The sequence below is a fragment of the Aquarana catesbeiana genome, linkage group LG06 (genome assembly GCF_042186555.1).
Source record: "Aquarana catesbeiana isolate 2022-GZ linkage group LG06, ASM4218655v1, whole genome shotgun sequence".
Taxonomy (NCBI): Eukaryota; Metazoa; Chordata; class Amphibia; order Anura; family Ranidae; genus Aquarana; species Aquarana catesbeiana.
In genome coordinates this window covers 87,267,520-87,291,357 of record NC_133329.1, presented here as the reverse complement: position 1 = coordinate 87,291,357, position 23,838 = coordinate 87,267,520, and the positions used below count along the sequence as shown (strand labels likewise).

Here is a 23,838-nt window from a genome sequence, read left to right as displayed (position 1 = left end):
AAAATCATTAGATTTCCCCATCAACACATTACATTTGCATTACTCGAGCTCACATCCTCGTTTCCTTGTACTTAGCATACCATTCAGCCAATACTTAAGGCTGCGGCGCAACTGTGCAAGGGACGAGGGGAGCTTGAGGCTAAGGCACTCTACTCTAGATTACAAACCAGGATGTAAAGTAAAAGAGTCCTCAAAAAAGCATACCAGAGGACTAAATCAAATACACCTGAATCACTTATTTTTAAATCTAAGGTTAGGGATACTAACCCTACCACTAAATTCATTACGACCTTTACTGCCCATCAAGATATCTTTCGTAAACTAATCACAACTGGCACTTCCTGTCTGAAGATCCTATTATTTCCAAATATGTGAGCACTACACCACAAATTGTATATAGGAGATCCCGTTCTATTAGAGATAGTCTGGCGCACAGTCATCTTCCTCCTGCCCCTCCCATTCTTGGAGCGACGGGAGGAGGTGGTACTTTCAAATGCAGCCAGTGTGATCAATGCCCGTGGATCAGGGAAGGCGTGGGATGCCCTCTACCCAGAGGTGGATTCTACAAACCTAAGGGGTATGCCGATTGTCGTACTAAGGGGATTGTGTATCTAGCCATGTGTCGATGTGGTGCATTTTACATTGGCAAGACTAAGTGCCCGTTTGCCAAGCGTATACAAGATCACCTGTACTATTTAGACGCAGGATTATTATATACCCCTATATGTAAACATGTAGGCCTTAATCATAGTTTTGATCCATCATACATTTCATTTGCTGCATTGGAAGTAATTCTGGAATCTGAAAGGGGAGGAGACTTTGACAAGAAAATCTTACAAAGAGAGGCAAGATGAATTTTTAATCAGAAGGCCATATACCCACCAGGGTTAAATACGGCATTATCATATGAACCATTCCTCTGAAATATATTAATTAGTTGTGTGTTTTTTTTTTTTTTTTTTGTTTGTTTTTTTTTTTTTTTTTTTGCTTTTGCGCTCTGTACTGGCTACTATCATCATATGCACTTTGTAGGTGTTAATGTCTGTATTTGGGATGTCATACCCCTTGCTGACATAAATATTATTTTTGTAAGTGCACTTGAATGTTATCTAATGTTTGCCACACATTCTTGCCTTATATTGTATAGGTCATACGTTTTTAAATATTTGAGATTGCCTCTGCTTTATACATTTTTATTTCAGTGTTTGTGGTCTTTCTTTATGAATGATTATTGGCTTCATTCCAGCGTTCGTCTGCCATCTAACCCAGGGCAAGCTGCCATTGGTGAGGAAGTTTGTGCGTCTCTGCATATGAGGGCGGAGTTTTCCTTTCCACCCTCACATTTCGTCCGCGCTACTAGCGTATGAGTGATGCCGCGAACGCACCGATCCTCCTTGGATCTATGCGCATCTGCAGGGACGTCCCGACCGGAAGTGATGTCAGGGGTCACGTCTGACTCTTCACTTCCGGTGGGATCGTGAAGACATAAGATGGCAGCGTCGGCTTTTTGCCGATGCACGCATCTTGCTGTCTGTGCGGTGAGTCAAGTCACACACCGCTGCCGAATGTCCACCAGCGGAGGTATCTCTATCCCCATCATCTATTGTATTAGGTAAGAACTGCTAAGGTTTTGGGATGTATTTAATTGATTATCGTTTGGTGCTTATTTATTTAATTATTGGCTGGGAGGCTATCACTTACTATCCAACAACTGTTGCATTTTGCATATATTATACACCAAACAAACTAACTTTATCCTCCCTCCCAATTCCTCAGTAGCAAGTAACAGTAATTATAAATAATTATTATTAAATTTATTTAAACTAAATAAATTGATTAAATTATAATAAATAATCAATGATAAACAAGTATATATAAACCTAAAATATCAAATATATACAATTATTTATAAAAATTTTCATACATTTCTTACAACGGCATTATTACGGCATTATCATTTTTATTTCTGATCCTTCTCAATGGATGCTGATATGCTATCAAATTTGAAGTCGCCATTCTCGGCTTATTATGGTCGTGAATATTATTATTTGTATAAATCTGCTCCTAGATTGTTACACTACCCTAAATTCCGGCCATCATACACGGTCCAACTTCCCCACCGGCAATCCCGATTGGATCTGCCTTCCACTGGGAACCAGCCCTGAGTGGTCTCATGATGGGCGGATGTCTGTGCAATGTTGCGCTTTAGCATTCATACTTTGTGATAGACCAGGTGAGCATATGTTATTTGAAATGTTTATTGTAATTTATATTATTTTTATATAAATGCAATACAATCTAACAATCTCCTGTCTTCTGAATTGATCATAGGATATGTTTTTATATACTAATGATATGTTTTATACTTTATGGAACCTAGATGAAATCAGTAATGCATGCAGTACCCTGATGAAGCGTTATGCAAAACATGTTGGCTGCTTCTGCATATCCACGTATTTGATTTAATGTATCTAGTCGTAATCTATAGTTACAATCTATATCTTGTCTGTGTTGTTTTTATCTGATATATTTCAATAAACGTATATATTTTTTATACTAATTGTTGTTGCTGGTGCTCACCTTATAAACAGACACATTACCTCCCTCCAAAATCCCATAACCCCTTGAGACAGTAGTGTCTCTTTTTTTACATTCTTATTACAATTAGAGACTGGGAGGAATGGTCTGTTTCTGGAAACTGTCCATCTATATACTCATATATTCCCCATCAACACGGTCATTGTTGATGTGGGAATCCCTCCTGCTGTGATATTGTATTCTGACATTGGGAGGTTCCCCCATCATCAAAATACAGTGATCACTGCTGACGGCTTTTGCCACCAGCTGTGATTGCATGAGAAAAACCTGACAAGCTAGTTGTACTGAAATCAATTGATAGATTTACTTCAGTACAACCAGCCAAATTTGTTTGGTTCCTGCTTAACCGACAAAAACTTCAATATATCTATGGCCAGCCTTAGGGTTTTCATACAGCCTCCTGTAACCATGGCAGAATTAGGAGGAAATTCAAGCAATGGGTGGCCTGGTTGGCACCACTCCTCAAAAAATGTAAAATAGAAGTAAAGGCAAAGTTTTTTTTTTTCCATTTTAGATAGAGTACGGGAGGGTTATAACCCCTGTCAGATTTTTTTTCGCTATCTGTGCCCCATTGCGGAGATTTCCCTTCACTTCCTGTCCCATAGCCAAACAGGAAGTGAGAGGAAATCCCTGTAAATCAAGGGAATTCCCTGGGGACCCCCCCCCCCCCAGGTCACCAGAACTTCGGTCCCTATTGCAAGATTTCACCTCTTACTTTTCTGGGGACAACCCAAAATTCTAGGCATATTATTTTACTTTCACTTTCAATGATAATGGTAAACAGGACAAATAGAGAGGGGGAATCTCCCTAACGGGGTACAGACAGCAATAAAAACCTTATAAGTGTTCTAACCCCTCTCTACTCCATCCAAAACTAAAAAAAAAAGTTTTGCCTTTAGTTATACTTTAAATCTGTAAATTGATGGAGCCAGGTAGAAAATTCTCAGCCGAATAGTGACTGCAGCCAATCAGAAAGCTTCACTTTTCATGTATTCTGGAGCAACGGCTGTTAGAATACAATAGTCTGCCTAGGGGGTTCCTCCACCCACACTGCTTGGCATGGATGAGGGAATCTATTGACAAGAGAATTCTGGACATCGTGACCTCTATAGCCTTAGGTTTTATCATACATTTACCTGTTGCCATGGCAGAATTACGAGGTAAGATTGTAGGAGAGGTTTGGTAGACAAAAATTGCCATTTAGCATTGAAGAACATTATATGGAGTATCAGCAAACTCTGCCACAACCCAGCTTCATTAGAGATCCCAGAAGCACTACACATCGATGTCTAGAAAGGAGGTATTGCATTCTGGTACAGGAGGTGGGAATAGGTTGTTCTGCATGGCGGTGTAGTAACACCTTTCCACAATACACTAAAACCTTCAGCTTTTCCAATGGAGGCACTCAATGTTGTCCCCATATAGCCACCCAAGGACTTCACTGGGCAACCGGACATGCAGGTACGATCTGACCACCCTTTGGACTCAGAGCTGTCTCCGCATAAACACAGACGCTGGGTTCAGCTGGGAGTTTGTGTTTAAAGTAATTGTAAAGGCTCAGCTTTTTAAATTAAATGATAAACCTGTCACACTTACCTGCTCTCTGCAATGGTTTTACACAGAGTGGTCCAAACCTCTCCTGTGGTCCCCCACTGAGGATCTTGGCTCCTCTTCTGTGGCTTCTCCCATAGCAAACACTTTCTATGGGGGCAGACATGCGGGCTTGTTCCTTAGCTGGGCTGTGTGGGTCAATAGATACACACAGTGCAGATCAGCCCCACCCACCACCTCTCTTCTCAAGAGCAGCAGGAGCCAATGGCTACCGCTGCTGCATCTGTGTCTGTGAGAAGAGAGAGCAGGGATACTGGAAGGTTTTTTACTCTGCATAGAATGCATTAAGGTATGAAAAAAAAAAAAACTTTTCACACTTGTGCAACTTGGGACTGCAAAGTTGCATATGACAAGTCGTACCCCATGATATCCAATGAGTATAATTTATATCTGTGCGACTTCAAAGTAGTCCCTGCACTACTTTGGTCCGACTTTCCACTTCAGCCCCGAAAGGATTTACCCCCTTAATGACCAGACCATTTTTTGCGTTACGGCACTGCGTCATTTTGACTGACAATTGCGCGGTCGTGCCATGCTGTACCGAAACAAAATTGACATCCTTTTTTCCCACAAATAGAGCTTTCTTTTGATGGGATTTGATCACTTCTGCGGTTTTTATTTTTTAGCGCTATAAACAAAGACTGACAATTTTGAAAAAAAAAATTTTTTTTTTTTTTACTTTTTGCTATAATACATATCCCAAAAATATATATAAAAAAACAAATGTATTCATCAGTTTAGGCCGATATATATTCTACATATTTTTGGTAAAAAAAAAAAAAATCACAATAGGTGTATATTGGTTTGCGCAAAACTTATCACGTCTACAAACTATGGGATAGATTTAGGGACTTTTATTTTTGTTTTTACTAGTAATGGCAGCGATCTGCAATTTTTAGCTGGACTGCGACATTGCAGCGGACAAATCTGACCCCAAATTACACTTTTTTGGGGACCAGTGACATTATTACATTGATCAGTGCTATAAAAATTCACTGATCAATGTATAAATGACACTAGCAGGGAAGGGGTTAACACTGGGGGGGGGGGGGCGATCAAGGGGTTAATTGTGTTCCCTGGGTGTGTTCTAACTGTAGGGGGGATGGGCTCACTGGGACAACACAGAGATCACTGTTCCTGATCACTGGAAACAGTAGATCTCTGTCATAGTCCCCTGTCAGAACGGGGATCCGCTTGTTTACACTGGCAGATCCCCGTTCTGCCTCTGTACTAGGTGATCGCGGGTCGCCCGACCCGCTGCCACGTTCACACAGCGGACACGAGCCGCCTTACAGCTACGGTGATTTGCGCAGGAGAGCCGACAACGGCTGGTCAGCTAGTGGTTAATGTGACTTGAGGTCCATAGACCTCGAGATTACACAGGTATTGCTTCAAGTCGCGTCAAAGTCACGCGACTTTCAGGTCGCACAAGTGTGAAAGGGGCCTTATTCCTCTAAAACCACTTTTAGCCAATGGGGAGACTGACACAGATGTTCTGCAGATAGTTCCAAAGCCTGCCTGTCTTGGAAAAAAGCAGCAGTGATTGGGCACGGTTTTGTAGCCTATCAGATTACTTAATTTCCTCTATAATTTCATGGCCAGGCCTGACCTGATCTGTCTGCAGCTGCCCATACAGATGATCGTTGATCATATAATCGCTGCATATAAACTGGAGACATTGGGTGTTGCTGTATAGAGATCCAGACTTTTCATCTAGATCAGGGATGGCCATGGAGGAGTCACATGATTTGACCACAATAGATGCAGATGGACCAGCCTCGGGACCGTTTTATGTAAGCTGGCATTCACAGGCTGTGCGTCGTATTCTGTTCACCGCTGGCCTGCGGAGATGTACCATGCAGCTCTCCCAGGCTGAGCCCATTCTTATCTTTTAAGCTGGTCACAGACATTGTAGGGTGGTTGGATTGTACCTGCATCATGTGATCTTTATACAGATACTTACATAAACATGTATGCTTAGACCACTCAAGTGTGCATGTTTATACCAAGGGAACAGGGGTCAGAAGCATGACCAGACACCTCCATCGCTATGTTGTTTCATAGAAAAACAGGAGCAATCATCCAAAGATTTGCAACACAGCCTATGGCCATGTCTCCTAAGGTTGGCCAGCGGGGGGGGGGGGGGGGGGGTCTGGTGGTGTCAACTGGGGCCATGCAAAACCATGCAAATTGCCATGCCTGAGACAATACACTCACCTGTGAGGACATCGCACATAACTGCAGGCAGATAACAAAACACAACCATCCATGTTATTATAATATTAATAACCCGTATGCCATACATCCATGTCTACACAAACCAAAGTGCTTCAATTATAGGCCAACACCATGGTGCTCACCTATCAATACTAGTGCAAAAGTGAGATTGTGAGCTGCCTATAGTGACCAGATAAGACTGGCCATTTTTAAAAGCAGGTGTGAAAATGCAAGCTGCTAGAGGCAACACCACATTATTTGATCAAATGTACCAAGAGGTAGATATCCAGTATTCAACTCCATGTTTTTTTTTGACATTTTTAAAATCATGCGTCAGACAGGTCTACTCATACATAAAGGATCAAGTGTTACCCAAGATTCACTGTATATTTGCTGACAAATTATCACCTGCCAAAAAGACCAACATCTGTATTTTCTCTCTGTAAAGTGAGGTCACCAACCTGGCTATACACAGCAGGGGCGTTGGATCACAAGACTGGCTAAAAAGAATGGCAGATAAGAGGCAGCCTCCATACAAACCACAGCCTGACAGGTATGATCCAAGCCTTCAAAACTTTCTAAACAAAGGGCCAGTTTACTGTCCTTCAGACTTTCGGGGGGCCGGACTGTGGCTCATGAGTAGAAATTGTCTTGGCATCAGTTGGAGTAAACAATGCCCAATTTTTGGTGTCAGTGAGAGCAATAGTGCCCCATTGTTGAGGTCATTGAGGGGAACTGTGCCCCATCGTTGGTGTCATTGGGAGAAATAGTACCTGGTCTTTGGTGTCATTGGGAGGAACTGTGCTCTATCATTGGTGTCATTCGGAGGAATGGTCCCCCATCACTGGTGTCATTAGGTGTCATTGGGAAGAATAGTGCCTGATCTTTGGTGTCATTGTGAGAAGCTGTGTCCCATCATTGGTGTCATTGGGAGGAATAGTGGTTGATCTTTGGTATCATTGGGAGGAACTGTGCTCCATCATTGGTGTCATTGGGAGGAATGGTCCCCCATCACTGGTGTCATTAGGCCTCATTGTTGGTGTCATTGGAAGGAATGTTCCCCCATCATTGGTATCATCGGGGCCCCATTGTTGGTGTCATTGGAAGGAACTGTGCCCCTTCGTTGGTGTCAGTGAATAAAATACTGCCCCAAGGCCTGGATATAGGCAAACAAAGGGCCACATTCAGCCCCCAGGCCGCAGTTTGGAGACCACTGTGCTAGACAATACTCTACTTCCCAGCAATTAAAAAAAGTATATCTAAAGTTCCCGTTTAAACCTGTTGCTTTGTCTTGCATTGGTAAAGCACAGGTTGACTTGACGATCAGGAGAAAACAATTGTAAATTGCACTGATATCCTTTCACTCTGAACACATCCAATTTGCAACAAAGATGCAAATGGGTAGCTTTCTGTTGCAAATGAATGGAATCACAGGAATGCAATCAGAACTGCATCGCCATCTGCAAATACAAGGCATTTTGTTCCTGTCCTTCAAGCCATGCAAAACAAAAAAAAATCAACTAAGCTTTTAACACTCCGCAGACTTCAAGGGATAATTAGTTTGGATTTTGAAAGTCAGCAGGCAGAACGCCATTCTCCATTTCAAAAGACGGCTAAATTGGATTAGCCGGGGGTGATAATGACGGAGGGTGGAGCTCGGGACTTGCGCATTGTCACACCGCATGTATAGAATCGAGAGATTAGATGAGTGTCTATGCTACAGATAAGGAAGAAGAGCAGCTGTTCATTTGCTGACTTTCGTTTCATTAGAGGGATGGTGCCGCCCTCCGATAGCTTTGATCTGTTTTATGTGCCCCTCCTGAAACTTTGAAAACAGACCTAGATTCATAGCTAAACTCTGGGGAAGCAGTTAAATACACCGCTGAAATATGTATTTATGAACTGTTTTTGCAATCAAAGCATTTGTAATACTGTTTAGCCAGTCTTATGATCCAGGTAGGATTCCAAGACACTACAGTCAGGTCTATGACGTAATATAGTGCTGCAGCAGCACAGCTCATTCCTGAGCACTGGGTCAGGACACGCCTCCTGTCTGCTTATTGGATGATTTAGGAGCAGCAGCAGCACAGTGATGAGTCAAAAGCCATTAATTGCCTTTATTGTCTCTTCTCGGAGCAGTCTGTTGGTCGTTGAGGCTACCCTTCCCCCACCAAGGATGGTCCAATAGGGAGGCCTGGTGAGAGGATGAGATTTGTACATAAATTCAGCTGCAAGAAAATAAAGGAGGGCGCAAACCTTAATTACCATAGAATTTATAAAGAAGCCAAAAGCATACTCACAAACTTGAGGACATCACAAACATTTAAAATCACAACTCTAACATGGTGGATCCCAGATCTTTATGACGCGTCTCGGGAGTCAGGCTCCCTTCTTCGGAGCCCTGTGATGTCCTGAAGTCTGTGCGCATACCTTTGGCTTCTTAATAAGTTCTACGGTGATTAAGATAATGCACTAGGCGTCTGAGTCCCCCTTTATTTTCTTATTGAATTTCCCCACTTAGAGAGAGCAGCATTGCCTGAGATACTACTGTTGTACAGTTGGATGTGAGACGGAGTGAGCGCTGAGGCTTGACTGTTTTGGATAAATTCAGCTGCCTCGAACTTCAATTTTGCAATAAGTTTTAAGATGAAATTAACTTTTTGTAGGATGGTACTGCTACTTTTAGTTTACATTCACACCAGCGATTTAGGTGATTGGTGCAAATTTCAGCATCAGGAATCTTCTGATTCCTGCTGCTGCTGTGATGAGCTAGGTGTGCCCGCCAGCCCCATTCAGTATGATGACCACTTGCTGGCAGCTGAAGCTATTCGCAGCTATCAGCACAGCCAGCTATTGCTGGACACGCACAGTCATCCAGCAGTGCTCACTGCAGGTACTCGCTGGCTGGGCAGACGGCTGCTGGTGACCCGCCATTATAGTGAACTGGGTCAGCGGGCACACCTAGCCCATCACAGCAGCAGCAGGAATCAGAAGATTCCTGACACTGCAATTTGCACAAATCGCTGGTGTAAACGGAGCCTTAAGGGGAACTCAAGATTTTGTTCATTGTAAAATAGACAGTCAACTTTACATTTCACTAAATATGTTTCCATGAAGATATCATTTATTTTTCTTTGCCAAGGTTTCAGTTGTCTACATTTCTATCCAACCAATCCTTCCCTGGGTGCCGCCAATGTTTGAACTCAGGGCTCAAGGCCTGCCATGTTTTCCACAACCCACCTCCACCACCTGGGATGTCAGACGTTGTCATCTATTGTGAACTCGTAGATTCTGATTGGATGAAAGCATTGGGTGGTGAGGACAAGTTCAAACAACATGATATTATTTGTTGTGGAAGCCAAAGCTGGGCTGCAGGAGAGTTGGGGGGGGGGGGGGGGGGATCAGTGTCGCTCACTTGTGCAAGTCAGAAAACCAAGACCTTTAGTAAAGCTCAATGGACTGCCAACGCACCAAACATCCAGAAAATCAGATGTGTCGCAATTTTTGTAATACAACACACTGGAAAGCATGTTGTTGCTTAGTGCACTGGGGTGTAATTCAAACTCAATGGCACAACATTGCTTTGGCATGCATTATCATAACTTGATACAAGCCTAACAACACAAAAATATAAATGGAGCCTAAGGCCACCTTCACAGGAGCGATTAGGGGCGTACAACTGATTCAAGCAGCAATAATCAACAGATTTTTGGGGCTGGGATGATGGGTATGTGAACAGCAGTGGGCACTCATTCTCTACAAAACAATGACAGGCTGGGAGGAGCAATCTCTTTTCGCTTGTAACCGCACATGGAACGGTTACCTACATTTAGGGATGGATGTCTAAGTCTGGACTCCTCTTTCTGTGTGAAGTGGCAAACATCTGTCCCTAACTGCAGGTAACGGCTGAATGTGAATTTAACCAGCAGGCAGCCACAGCCACTGTCATCCTGTCATTCATTCACACAGAAAGATCCGCCGCAGCTAAATGTAAAAACCTGTGATTCTGGCTGCAGGAGTCTGCTGATTCTTGCCACCATCCCTAATCGCCCATGTGAAGGAGGCCTAAATGTCCGATGAACCCAAACCCCTTCACCACTCCCAGACCAGCCTGTGTCCTCCTCGATTCTCTGCAATCAGCCGGGTGCTAAGACCCCAGAGTCTGCTCTTGCTCCACTGTAATCTACCATTCAAGTAATGGGCCACACACTCAGGATGTTCAGCATACTGCTCAATCCCACCCAAAGCCATGCCTCCAACATGTTTCACCCAGAACAGGGCTTAATCATGACGAGCTGAACGTCTTTGTATGGCACATTATTTGGATAGTGGATTACAGTGGAACAAGGCCTAAATATCACCAAAACATTATCAATACTGATTTACTGCTGGTGTGTGAGAGATAGCATTAAGATCAGTGAGTTGTTCCTTTGGTATAGTAGTGGTAAAACAATATAAAAAGGGCATTACTCTGCTCTAATATTTGGACATAGAGCAGCAGTAAAACTAATAATAACATTTTAGCACTTTTCTGCATAAACACTATACGAAGCATAATAAATATTTTAAAAGTAAGGGCCAATAAATCCCATAAGCTTAAAGTGCATCTTCAGTCTTTTAGTAAATACGTCCAGATTATGTACAATACATTTTGTACCAAAGTCCAAGCTTTTCAATAATAAAATAAATCCTATAAAATCCCTAAAAAAACAATAAAAAGATCCCTTTGCTGACAACGTTGGACATATGTTTATCACAGAACAATGCGGAGTGATGAGACCAAGGCGGTACCGTATGTTAGATTGACTTGAAAGATAAGTGGCTGCTTCTAAAAAAACACAACTTAGGACACGTAGGAACTTGTGACATCTGTCTAAAAATAACACTTTCAGAGACGCTGTGTACCTGGCAAGCTCAATATTCCCACAGTGTGTTCAAGAGTAGAGTGGAATCACAACAGGGATTAAAGTCAATGTAAACCCAAGAACAAAAAATGTATTATATTGCAGTTTACCAGGCCTTAGATATGGTGACTGCATTAGCTTTCAGTTCATTTTTTTCCATTCGAATCTTTGTAACACACTTCCTTTGCTAGGGGGACAACCCTCAATCACTGTACTGTATCTGTTTAGGAGCAACATTGTCACCCTTAGATAGGACTACACAACACACCTTCTTTCTCTTTCTCAGATTACAGGAGAAACAGAACATAGGAAATTAGCAGCCCACTAAAGTTCCGGAAGGATCAACAGAGATATGTTCATGAGTACTCAAGAGACATCACAGTGAAGGATTTAGCCCATCCCAGCCTAGTATAAAAAATATCAGCTTTGGGTGAACTGACTTTTTAAAGAGACCCTGTTGTCAGACCCAGTCATTCCAACTACAATTACACATATTTTATGCATGTTGTTTATCTCAAAGTCTCCCTTGTGTAGACCTCTAAAAGCCCTGAGACTGCTGACTTAAAACTGTCACCCAAATGATACTCTATACAAGCCTTTCTCAAAAAGGGTCCCTTCTGTGTTTATTGAGGGCTCCTTTAGCAGTGAGCAATGGGGAATTGATCTGCTACCTTCAGTGACCACCAATTTAAAGCTTCAGGTCTCCGCTCAGGCTTCTGCGGCTGTGTCTGATGGATCCAGCTATGGGTCCATCCTAACCCTATACCGTAGGCAGAAAAAATATCCCAGGACGCTGTACACTGTGCAAGCCTGTCCATCACACAAGTAACAGCAGCTTCAGCATAGTTCCATCTAAGCCCCCCCAACGTGTTTCACCCCACGGGGATTAGTCATGGTGGGGCTCAATTTCTGTTGACCAACAATGATAGGGGTCCATTCTCCACTGACCACCGTTATAGGGGGTGACTTCTCCAATAACGATTGTGAGAGTTCATTTCTTTACTGGCCACCAATGTAAGGGGTAACTTCTCCACTGACCACCAATATAAGGGGCCACTTCTCCATTGATCATCAATGTAGGGGTCACTTCTCCACTGACCACCTCACTAGAGAGATCTTCCCTCACTTTCTGTTCCCGTGACAACAGGGCAACAAATTGGAGGAGAGGTTGTCACCAGAACAGAAAGGGACAGACCGCAATAAAAATATTGTCAAATTCTAACCCTTTCCTAATTTACAAAAAATATGGTTTTGTCAGTGTTCCCATCTTATAGATTTCCCATTGCAGAGCTGACTTTAACCATCCCCTGCTCTATCCTAAACATAATACAATGTTTTCGCTAGAGTTAGGCTTTTTTGAACAAACTACAGGAGTTTGTGGTTAACCCATCTTCTCCATAGTTAGATATTGACATCTACTTACATCCATGATATGACGCTGGAGATCCACCTGACTTTCCGTAGTCCTGCTCTGAGTAACTTGTAGACAGGTTAGGTTGACTAGATCCTCGGCCAAAGCTGATCTGATTGTTGCTCCCCACCCCGGTGGCCACCTGTGCCATACGCTCTTTGGTCTTAAGTGCCTGGGCCCTCTCGCCTTTCAACCTCTCATCATCCTTCAAAAGGCTCACCAATTGTTTAGACTTTTCCCGTACGTTAATCCCCTGGTCTTTGCCGTCCCGGTCGATGTACTGGAAGTCCTTTAGAGTCTGTATGGCGAAGATGTTCTCCTTGCACTGGTGGGACACCCTCTCAGAGCCAGTCTTGATGAGATAGTCCAACAAGGTCAAAGCTTTGTAAACATGCCTCCAGTTCTTCCCATGGTCATTGAGTCTCTTCCAGATCATGCTCATGATTTCGGAAAAAGCCACCACGTTGTAAGTCAAGTCAGCGATTTCTGTCATAAGGGAGCTAGAAGGACCCCATGGATCGTTGGAGGTGGCTTCCCTGACTTTAATCTCAGCTTCTGAATAATTATTTACAATGTTTTTCATCTGCCTCCGAATAGATGAGGTGGTCATTTTTGTATGGTTTAAAAATGTTTTTAAAAATCCACAGTAAAAAATCTAAATCATAAAACAGCCTTGAAAATCCACGGCCGAAATGTCCTCGCGTTCAAAGGTAGAGTAGTAAACCCTTTGTGAAATGAATCGTCCACACACGAGAAGGAGCGTGATCCAATTTTCGGTAAAAGCATCTCCTCAACCCTCGTACATTTTGAGACCCTGTGAGCTAAAAAGAAAAAAAAAAGAAGGGGTCAGTAGAGGTAGTGTTTTTTTTCCCCCCACAGAAAAATATTAAAATGACACATCCAGCATACAAAATCCTCATTGCCCTTCTGTCCCAGCCAAATTTTTCAGATTTTGCTAGTTGCCACTGGGGTTGAGGTTGCACACCCCTAAACCCTGCACTCTATACACAGCACATCCCTGAAATCTGCATGTAACGTACTCCTAAACACTGCATTCTGTACATAGCGCACCCCTGCACTCTGTATTTAATGCACTCCAGAACCCTGCAATCTATATGTAGCACACCCCTTAACCTTGCACTCTGTACACATAAACTGCACTCAGTACATAGTGCACCCCTGCATGCTTTATGCAGTGCACTTCTGAACTTTGCACTCTATACGGAGCGTAATCCTGAACCCTGCGCTCTGTACGTAGCGCACCCCAGGTACAACCGACCCTTTGAAGGCAACCATACTGCTGATGCAGCCCTTGACGAAATTGAGTTTGACACCCCTGCTGTAGGGCATGGAGTGAGAGGAAATCCCCTCTGTGGGGACAAAAGCAACACAATTTTGAAGTTTTGGTATTACCCTCCCTGGCGGTATGATTATTTCAGATTTTAGGTGCTGAAAGTGGTACAATTATTTTGCACAGAAATTTGGCGTTTTATATTATAGGCCTGTAATTCTTAGGAATAATTCACTTAAATCTGTCCAAACAAGAGTCTAGTAGACATCCCAGGTATGATAAAGTTTGAAAAACGAAATAAAAAATTATAATATAGTAAACAACTATAAATAATTATACCAAATAATAATATAATAATAAAAATTATTCAATAATGTAATCAAATCAAAAACACTGAAATTTGCTCAGTTGCAGAATTGTCGTTTTCGTTACTTTTAGTGTTTGGTGACGGATTTCCCCACAAATCACTATTACTCAATTCTGCGAGTGATTCTAATTTATTATCGCTGTTTTCTAGCTGGTCTAAAGCCACTTTTGATGTAAAAGGACAGTTTTGGTTGCTATGGACAATCTCCAGTTTCCAGGCAGAAAGAACAGTTTTTATAATATAAAACTGCATGCAGGACACTGGGCAGACCACTAGGGACAAAGGGGATGTGTAATTATTTGATACAGTACTGTAATCTATAAGATTACAGTATACTGTATCTGTACTGTGTGTTTCACTTTTTGAATTTGGCGCCAACGCAGGAGATGGAGCTCGGCACTGTAAATCGAGCGAGACACAGCGGCTCGCCGATCACAGCGGGGAGACATCGCAGGATCCAGGGGACAAGGTAAGTATCCTCTACATGGATCCTGTGATGCGATACCGAGTCTGGCTCAGGGATACCGCTTTTGGTATTGAAAATCCACCCCGAGCCAGACTCGGGAATACCGCCAGGGGGGTTAAACATATCTATGTTACCAGTAACCTGCTATTAGTCATGAAAGCCTCTTCTGTGCAAACCTTAACTATTATTTTAATAAGGCCTTGACTTGATGGATAAGCCCTATCCTTGTGGATAAAACTTGCCTACTCACCTCTGTCCAAGGCAAGCGCACTTACTGGCCAATACATCATATGAGCCAGGGGCCCACTGCTTACGGATCCCATAATCTACACACCATAGGGGAGGACTAACGTTATTTCCCCATAGCAGCCTTTCTCTACTAGGGTTACTCCAGAGGTTGCTAGGGGTTCTGTGAGCACTGAGCAACTTCAACCTCTTAGATAAGTAGCCAATTACACCAATTAGCTTTTACGCCATCTGTAAGGGGGGCATACTTTACACTGACCACCAAGTAATAGAATCCTACTCCAATGATTACCAGTGTAAAGAAGCCCTACTCCACCGACCACCAATATAATTGAATCCTATTCCAGTGATTACCAATATAATAGAGTCCTACTCCACTGACTACAAATGTAAGGGGATCCTTCTTCGCCAACCACCAACGTAACAGGGTCTTTCTCCACCCACCAGCAATGTAATGGGGTCCTTGTACACTGACTAACAGTGTAAAGAGGCCCAACTCTACTGACCACCAATGCAATAGAATCTTACTTCACTGACCACCAATATAATAGAGTCCTACTCCACCAACCACCAATGTAATGGGGTCCTTCACCACCAACGTAACAGGGTCTTTCTCCACCCACCAGCAATGTAATGGGGTCCTTCTTCACTGACTAATGCCCCGTACACACGGTCGGACATTGATCGGACATTCCGACAACAAAATCCTAGGATTTTTTCCGACGGATGTTGGCTCAAACTTGCCTTGTATACACACGGTCACACAAAGTTGTCGGAAAATCCGATCATTCTGAACGCGGTGACGTAAAACACGTACGTCGGGACTATAAACGGGGCAGTAGCCAATATCTTTCATCTATTTATTCTGAGCATGCGTGGCACTTTGTGCGTCGGATTTGTGTACACATGATCGGAAATTCCGACAACGGATTTTGTTGTCGGAAAATTTCATAGCCTGCTCTCAAACTTTGTGTGTCGGAAAATCCGATGGAAAATGTGTGATGGAGCCTACACACGGTCGGAATTTCCCACAACAAGGTCCTTTCACACATTTTCTGTCGGAAAATCCGACCGTGTGTACAGGGCATAATAGTGTAAAGAGGCCCAACTCCACTGACCACCAATGCAATAGAATCTTACTCCACTGACCACCAATATAATAGAGTCCTACTCCACCAACAACCAATGTAATGGAGTCCTTCACCACCAATGTAACGGGGTCTTTCTCCACCCACCAGCAATGTAAGGGAGTCCTTCTCCATTGAGTACCAATGTAATAGAATCCTACTCCACTGACCAACTATATAATAGAGTCCTACTCCACTGACTACCAATGTAAGGGAGTCTTTCTCCACCCACCAACAATGTAAGGGGATCCTTATCCATTGACCACCAGTGGAAAGGGGTACTTTTTCACTGACTATCAATGTAAGTAGGCATTATTTCACTAACCACCATGTGAGGAAACTGTACTGTATTCATTGTTGGCTTCTGTGCAACCCCAGTAGCCACATATGGTTAGATCGATATTTGGTTGGTCTCTGCTGAACCGGCTGAATTTTGGCTCATGTATGACCAGCTTTTCAGTTTCTTTTATATTTCAGGATTCTATTGGTAAGCTGTTGGGTCTGCACGCATGCTGTGCCCATTATGAGGCCTTTCCGCTTACCCTGCTGGACTTTGTATTGATATTACGGAGAATGTCAGAGGAGGAGCTCGAATGCAGAAGAGTGTGCAGAAACACACTAAACCTCCCAGGAGGACGGGGCAGAGTCATGGCAGGGAGATCCCACTATAAAAGAAAATCCAAGACAAATGAAAACCCAGGGGCTTACTCAGTCCAGCAGGCTCTACCTACAGTATAATCCAACAATCCAAAATAAAATAGCGTTCATAGAGAGCCCAGAGCTGCACTATCCAAAGAAAGCCTTTCTAATGTCTGCCTTTGCATTTGGGTTTCCTGAGCTGGTTTCAGCCCACTACACATTGTTTCCCAGCCCCATGTTAAGATCCTGTGTCTTTGTAACAACCAGCCGTCACAGGTTCAGGTACTTCCTGTCACTGTGAACAATAACCGAATAAATAAACACAACGACGACGTGTTCCGGAAGAGAACGTGAAACCTAAGATAAGGGCATGAGAGCCATTGTGCGGGGCTTTGCCACTTTTAGGTCTGGCTGCATGGCAAGTTTGTGCCCAGCTGCAGATCAGAAAAACTGGGAAGGTTACCACTCTTCCATAGTCATATCAATCTGAAAGAAGCAACCTGATTTTGTGCCATGGCAGATTGCTACACAATCCCTGTACAGGAATTTGAAGTTTAATCTGTTAATATTTTGCTTTCCTGGTTCCTCCCTGCCTTCTTCTCAACAAGCTGATTAAACTTTATTTTTAGGAAAACCTTTCCGTTTTCATTGCATACCTTATATCATACCCAGTGATGTCATTACTAAGTTTAAGTGCTTCTCTATGCAATGCAGGCAGCTCATGGCTGGTGGGAAGGGCTGGCAGGTATGCTGCGCATAGCTCCCTTTAAACATCACAGCACCCTGCCTCAGTAGTCCTCTCAAGAGCCCTGGTGCAATCAGTTGGCTGGCACTCGGAAGGAGTTCTGCAAATATCAAAATGCTTTGATGAGTGGGTGTCAGTCTGGAGGAGTGGGTGATTCTATGCAGGCTGTTTGTCCATGCAGAGCGCCCTAGATAACGGGCACATGTGATAATGATTCTTCATATTTTTCTTGTTTAACTTAGGGATGGGAAATTGGGAGACACAGATGATAAGACGAGAATAGAATTTTAGCTTAAAAGAGTAGTATGGGTTTTCGTTTTATTTAAGAATCAGACAGTGTATCTGGAAAGTATTCAAAGCGCTTCACTTTTTCCACATTTCGTTATGTTACAGGCTTATTCCAAAATGGATTAAATTCATTATTTTCCTCAAAATTCTACAAACAATACCCCATAATGACAATGTGAAAGAAATTAGTGTAAAATCTTTTCATATTTATTTTTTAAAAAATGTATTCACAGCCTTTGCCATGGTACTCAAAATTGAGCTCAGGTGCATGGTCAATACACATGGGGGATGAAATCAGGGATCGGCAAGGTGTCCATGAGCTGTCCTTGCAGGGTCCGCCACGGGTGCCGCCGCTGACTTTTCTGAGTTTGCTGCTCTCTGACAGTCCCTCCTTCACCCCCCGATGCGATGGCTCGAGCCTCGGCTCAGCTCCAGTCTCTTCTGTGTACTGTGTAGAGAGAGCTGTAGATCTGGCCGGTGCGGGCCAGAGACGCACACTCAAGTGGAGTGAGGTTGGAGTCCTGCCTGCATGCGGAGTGATCTGTGGGGACTGTCTTGGGGATTCTATTCTATATACAGGTGAAAAAAAGGTAAGAGTAAGAAGACTAAGTAAAGGAGGATCTATTATATGGGGGACCTACCCTGGCCTGGCCTGCTCTAAAGGGGGATCTATATGGGGGACAGTGGCCTGGCCTGCTCTAAAGGGGGATCTATGGGGGACCTGCTCTGGCCTGCTCTAAAGGGGATCTATGGGGGACCCGCCCTGGCCTGCTCCAAAGGGGGATCTATGTGGGACCTGCCCTGGCCTGCTCTAAAGCAAGATCTATATGGGGGGAAGCTTGATCCTTCTATTAAGCTTTTGCATCAGGTTTCTCAAACTTTTTCATGCCTCCGCTTTATGTGATAATGACTAAGCCCCTCCCCTTCATGACATTGTCAAAAAGGGGCGGAGCATGGGTGACCTTAAAATGACCCCCCCCCCCCCAACCAGTGCGGATGCCCATGCTCCACTAATCTTTCTTTAGATATTTTTACAACAGATATGAAAATGGCTGCGCACTGGCGCTCCCCATCCAACCTGATGGATCTTGAGAGGTCCTGCAAAGAAGAAAGGGAGAAACTGCCCAAAAATAGGTGTGCCAAGCTTGTAGCATCATACTCAAAAAGGCTACAATTGGTGCCAAAGGTGCTTCAACAAAGTATTGAGCAAAGGCTGTGAAAACTTATGTACATGGAATTTTTTTCATTTTTTAATTTGTAATAAATTTGCAAAGATGTCAAACAAACTTCTTTCATGTTGTCATTATGGGTATAGTTTGTAGAATTTTGAGGAAAATAATGAATTTAATCCATTTTGGAATAGGGTTATAATGTAACAAAATGTGGAAAAAGTAAAGCGCTGTGAATACTTTCCGGAGGCACTGTACTTACTCAAGTGGATGCTGCATCTGTCTCCCGGCGCCTCTAAGACTGAGAACTGAGCTATCAAACACCACTGATCGCTTGGTTCTCACAGCTCCCCGAGTAGAGAGCTGGTCACTGTCAGTCACCGCTTTCTGCTCTGCCCTCTCCCTCAGAATGAATTGCACTTCTGTTATCCACAGGAGAAGTGCAGCCAGACGAGCTTCTCCTTTAATATATTACAATTTATCTGTCCTAAGGCCTCGCTCACACAGGGCGTACTACAGCACGTCCCCATGCAAAGCCGTGTTTACCCACACAGGGATACACAGGTGTTCCATGCATTACCGTGTAGGCACTCCTATTGATGTCCAATCCCCATCCATCTGTTTTTAGCAGACAGGATCAGATGATCTGATCGGGTCTGCCTGAAAAACTGTCACTGTGAAAGGGGCCTACAAAACACCATCCCCTTTCCAGCTTCATAACATGAGGAGGGGGTGTTCTGTAGTTCACAGAGGAGAACTGAGCAGGGCTGATAACAATGCTTCAGATGACACCGCAGAGTGCACTGGATTGACACAATCAATGATTTATTTATTTTTCCACGTATCAAACTGATACAAGGAAAAGCTTTCAATATACAACCCCTGGCAAAAATTATGGAATCACCAGTCCCTGAGGATGTTCCTTCAGTTTATTGTTGTAGAAAAAAAGCTTTCTGGCTTTAAGAAACACTAAAAGAAATCAAGAAAAATAATTGTGGTGGCCAGTAACAGTTAGACTTATAGAACAAGCACAGGGAATAAATTATGGAATCACTCAATTCTGAGGAAAAAATTATGGAATCATGAAAAACAAACAAAATAACACTCCCAACACATCACTAGTACTTTGTTGAGCCACCTCTGGCTTTTATAACTGCTTGCAGTCTCTGAGGCATTGACTTAATGAGTGATAAACAGTACTCTTCATCAATCTGGCTCCAGCCTTCTCTGATTGCTGTTGCCAAATCATCTTTGCAGGTTGGAGCCTTGTCATGGACCATTTTCTTTAACTTCCACCACAGATTTTCAATTGGATTGCGATCCGGACTGTTTGCAGGCCATGACATTGACCTTTTGTGTCTTTCTTCAAGGAATTTTTTCACAGTTTTTGCTCTATGGCAAGATGCATTATCATCTTGATAAATGATTTCATCATCCCCAAACATCCTTTCAATAGATGGGATAAGTGTCCAAAATTTCAATGTAAATTTGTGTGTGTTTTCTTCAGTCGTCTGCATAAATCTCATTGGAACGGCACCAAACAAAAGTTCCAGCATCATCACCTTGCCCAATGCAGATTCATCACTGAATATAACTTTTCATCCAATCATCCACAGTCCACGATTGCCTTTCCTTAGCCCATTGTAACCTTGTTTTTTTTGTGTTTAGGTGTTAGAGATGGCTTTCTTTTAGCTTTTCTGTATGTAAATCCCATTTCCTTTAGGCGGTTTCTTACAATTCGGTCACAGATGTTGACTACAGTTTCCTCCCATTTGTTCCTCATTTGTTTTGTTGTACATTTTCTGTTTTCAAGGCATATTGCTTTAAGTTTTCTGTCTTGACGCTTTGATGTCTTCCTTGGTCTACCAGTATGCTTGCCTTTAACCACCTTCCCATGTTGTTTGTATTTGGTCCATGTTTTAGACACAGCCGACTGTGAACAACCAACATCTTGTGCAACACTGCGTGATGATTTACTCTTTAAGGAGTTTGATAATCCTCTCCTTTTTTTCAATTGACATCTCTGGTGTTGGAGCCATGCTTCATGTCAGTCCACTTGTTGCAACAGCTCTCCAAGGTGTGATCACTCCTTTTTACCTACATACTAACAAGCAGATTTAATCTGATGCAGGTGTTAGTGTTTGTAATGAAAATTCAGATTTGAGTGATTCCATAATTTATTCCCTGTGCTTGTTCTATAAATCTAACTGTTACTGGCCACCACAATTATTTTTCTTGATTTCTTTTAGTGTTTCTTAAAGCCAGAAAGTTGCCATTTGAAATGCCTTTAGTTTTTGGCCATGTCTGTGATCTGCTTTTTTTCTACAACAATAAGCAAATGAAGGAACATCCTCAGCGACTGGTGATTCCATCATTTTTGCCAGGGGTTGTATAACCGGCCAAAAAGGGAGCAAATAAGAGAGTTTACATACACTTGTACTATACTGATGATAATACTGACTGTTCTCCCAGACAAAACCACTACAAGTCCCAGCATGCCAGGTGATCTCCCGGGGGGCTGCACGTGTTCTGATTAATGTAACAGTATCATCTGTCCTGGTCTGTCATAGTCAGACGGGAAGGCAGACAAGCGGGCATTGTGATTGCAGGGAGGAGGAAGAGAATACAAACTTTGCTGTTAGACAGCAAGACAGAGAGTGCTTCATGCTACGCTATAAATGGGGACATTCATGGGCTTTCCTGGATTAGAGAGAGCGTCCTGATTCACACAGCAGACGTGCAAACCCTGCAGAGATTGTGCACATTGTTCTTTTCCAGAGGCGCCCAAAATCTCACTAAAGACTCCTAAACTACAGTATATGGAATTCCAACCGCTAAAACCTCCGAGAAGCTGTAACATGTTGGTATCATTTTAAAAGACCCTTTCAGCATTTCAAAATGTTCAGCTTTTGTTAAAATACTTGTGTTGAAGAACCTTATTTAGGTACTTAAGGTGACAACACTCAGTCCCTATCTACCAGTTACGTTCCTATGTTGTCACCTGGGGGGTTGATTTACTAAAACTGGAGAGTGCAGAGTTTGATGCAGCTGTGCATGGTAGCCAATCAGCTTGTTTGATTAAGCTTTGAACAAAAAAAAAAACTTGGAAGCTGATTGGTTTCTATGCAGAGCTGCACTAGATTTTGCACTCTCCAGTTTTAGTAAATCAACCCCCCTGTCACAAGGACTGCCAATGATGACTGTGAGTGACCTTTTTAACAAAATGCAATGTAGCCATCACTGGAGCACATGTAGACAGAATGCAAGAGGCTGCAGAAGGCCTGAAGTAGTGAGGAGCAACAGAGGATGACAAAACGTGCTTTTGTTTTAACAAAATGACAATTGTGGTTTGGCAACCTAAGGGGGTTATTTACGAAAGGCAAATCCACTTTGCACTACAAGTGCAAACTACAAGTGCAAAGTGCACTTGAAATGGCACTGAAAGTGCACTTGGAAGTGCAGTCGCTGTAAATCTGAGGGGTAGATCTGAAATGAGGAGAAGCTCTGCTGATTTTATTATCCAATCATGTACAAGCTAAAATGCTGTTTTTTATTTCCCTTGCATTTCCCCCTCAGATTTACAGCGACTGCACTTCCAAGTGCACTCTCAGTGCAATTTCAAGTGCACTTTGCACTTGTAGTTTGCACTTGTAGTGCAAAGTGGATTTGCCTTTCCTAAATAACACCCTAAATGTCATTTCGTTAAGGTTTACACCTACTTTATATTGAAGCCAGTGGGTCAGCATGAAACCAAGGCAGCTATTTTTTTTCTCATGACAGATTTACTTTAATATATCTTATGTAGCAAATAATATGATGCACAAAAAGGAGGGTAAGACGCTAAATCTTAAGACAACCCTTGGATAGCATGCTATATACCAACCTAATCATTCTCTTCTCCTCCTGCTCTCTAGTTCCCTCATCACCTCCTCCCATGCTCGCCTCCAGGACTTTTCCATAGCCTCTCCAATCCTATGGAACTCCTTACCCCAATCTGTCCACTTATCTCCTACTCTATTAGCTTTTAGACAATCCCTGAAAACCCTCCTCTTCAGAGAAACATATCCTACCCACACCTAACAACTGTATTTTAATTCTCTTCATCTGATCATCAGCCACAGCTATATTACTTTTTGTTTCACTTGACCCTCCCTTCTAGATTGTAAGCTCTAAGGAGCAGGGCCCTCTGCTCCCTCGTGTGTTGAATTGTATAAAATCCTGTATAATAATAATAATGCTGAAGGTCTAAAACATCTGTCGCAGTTTTACTGCTGTCTGTGATTTCCCCTCACTTCCTGTCCCTGTGACACCAGCTCACAGTGCTTCTAACCCTAACCCACCCTATCTGTTTTGAATTCTACTAACATAGGTGTGCTGGTAGATTGCTCAACCCAAAACAAGAAGGATGCGACTTTAAGCCTTTGTTCCTTGTTGCCGTATACCAGTGCGATTTTGAAGACATCTGTGTGATTCTCATTGTGCAAACTAAAGATTAAGGCTGGGTTCACACTATCTTCGCATGCGGCTCCCAGCAGGGGTCCTGTGCGTCCCCGTTTCAGGTCCGATTTCAGCCCGAATTTCTGGCTGAATTCGGACCTTAACCACTTCACATCCGCGCTATGGGCGAATGACGGCCACAGCGCAGACCCGAATTCCCGGAAGGCCGTCATTTGACGGCCTCACCTGTGGGTGCGCTGTGATCACCGAGTCACTGAGACTCGGGTGATCACCGATCCGAGTAAGGGGCCGGTACCGGCCC

The 23,838-nt window shown here is 43.1% G+C and overlaps 1 protein-coding gene across 8 annotated transcripts in view; it reads right to left on the bottom strand.

Moving 5' to 3' along the window:
• EPN2 (epsin 2) overlaps positions 1-23,838 on the bottom strand; it is a 120,596-nt gene that overhangs the window by 62,106 nt on the left and 34,652 nt on the right. For 6 of the 8 annotated variants that reach the window (XM_073636402.1, XM_073636404.1, XM_073636398.1 and 3 more), the window contains exons 2-3: positions 12,754-13,562; positions 6,427-6,447 (exon numbers count right to left, since the gene is read on the bottom strand). In XM_073636402.1, coding sequence (XP_073492503.1) covers positions 6,427-6,447; positions 12,754-13,351 — 619 coding nt within the window. In that variant the 5' untranslated portion in view covers positions 13,352-13,562. The remainder of the gene's footprint in view (positions 1-6,426; positions 6,448-12,753; positions 13,563-23,838) is intronic. The other 2 variants (XM_073636400.1, XM_073636405.1) reach the window with 1 other exon arrangement.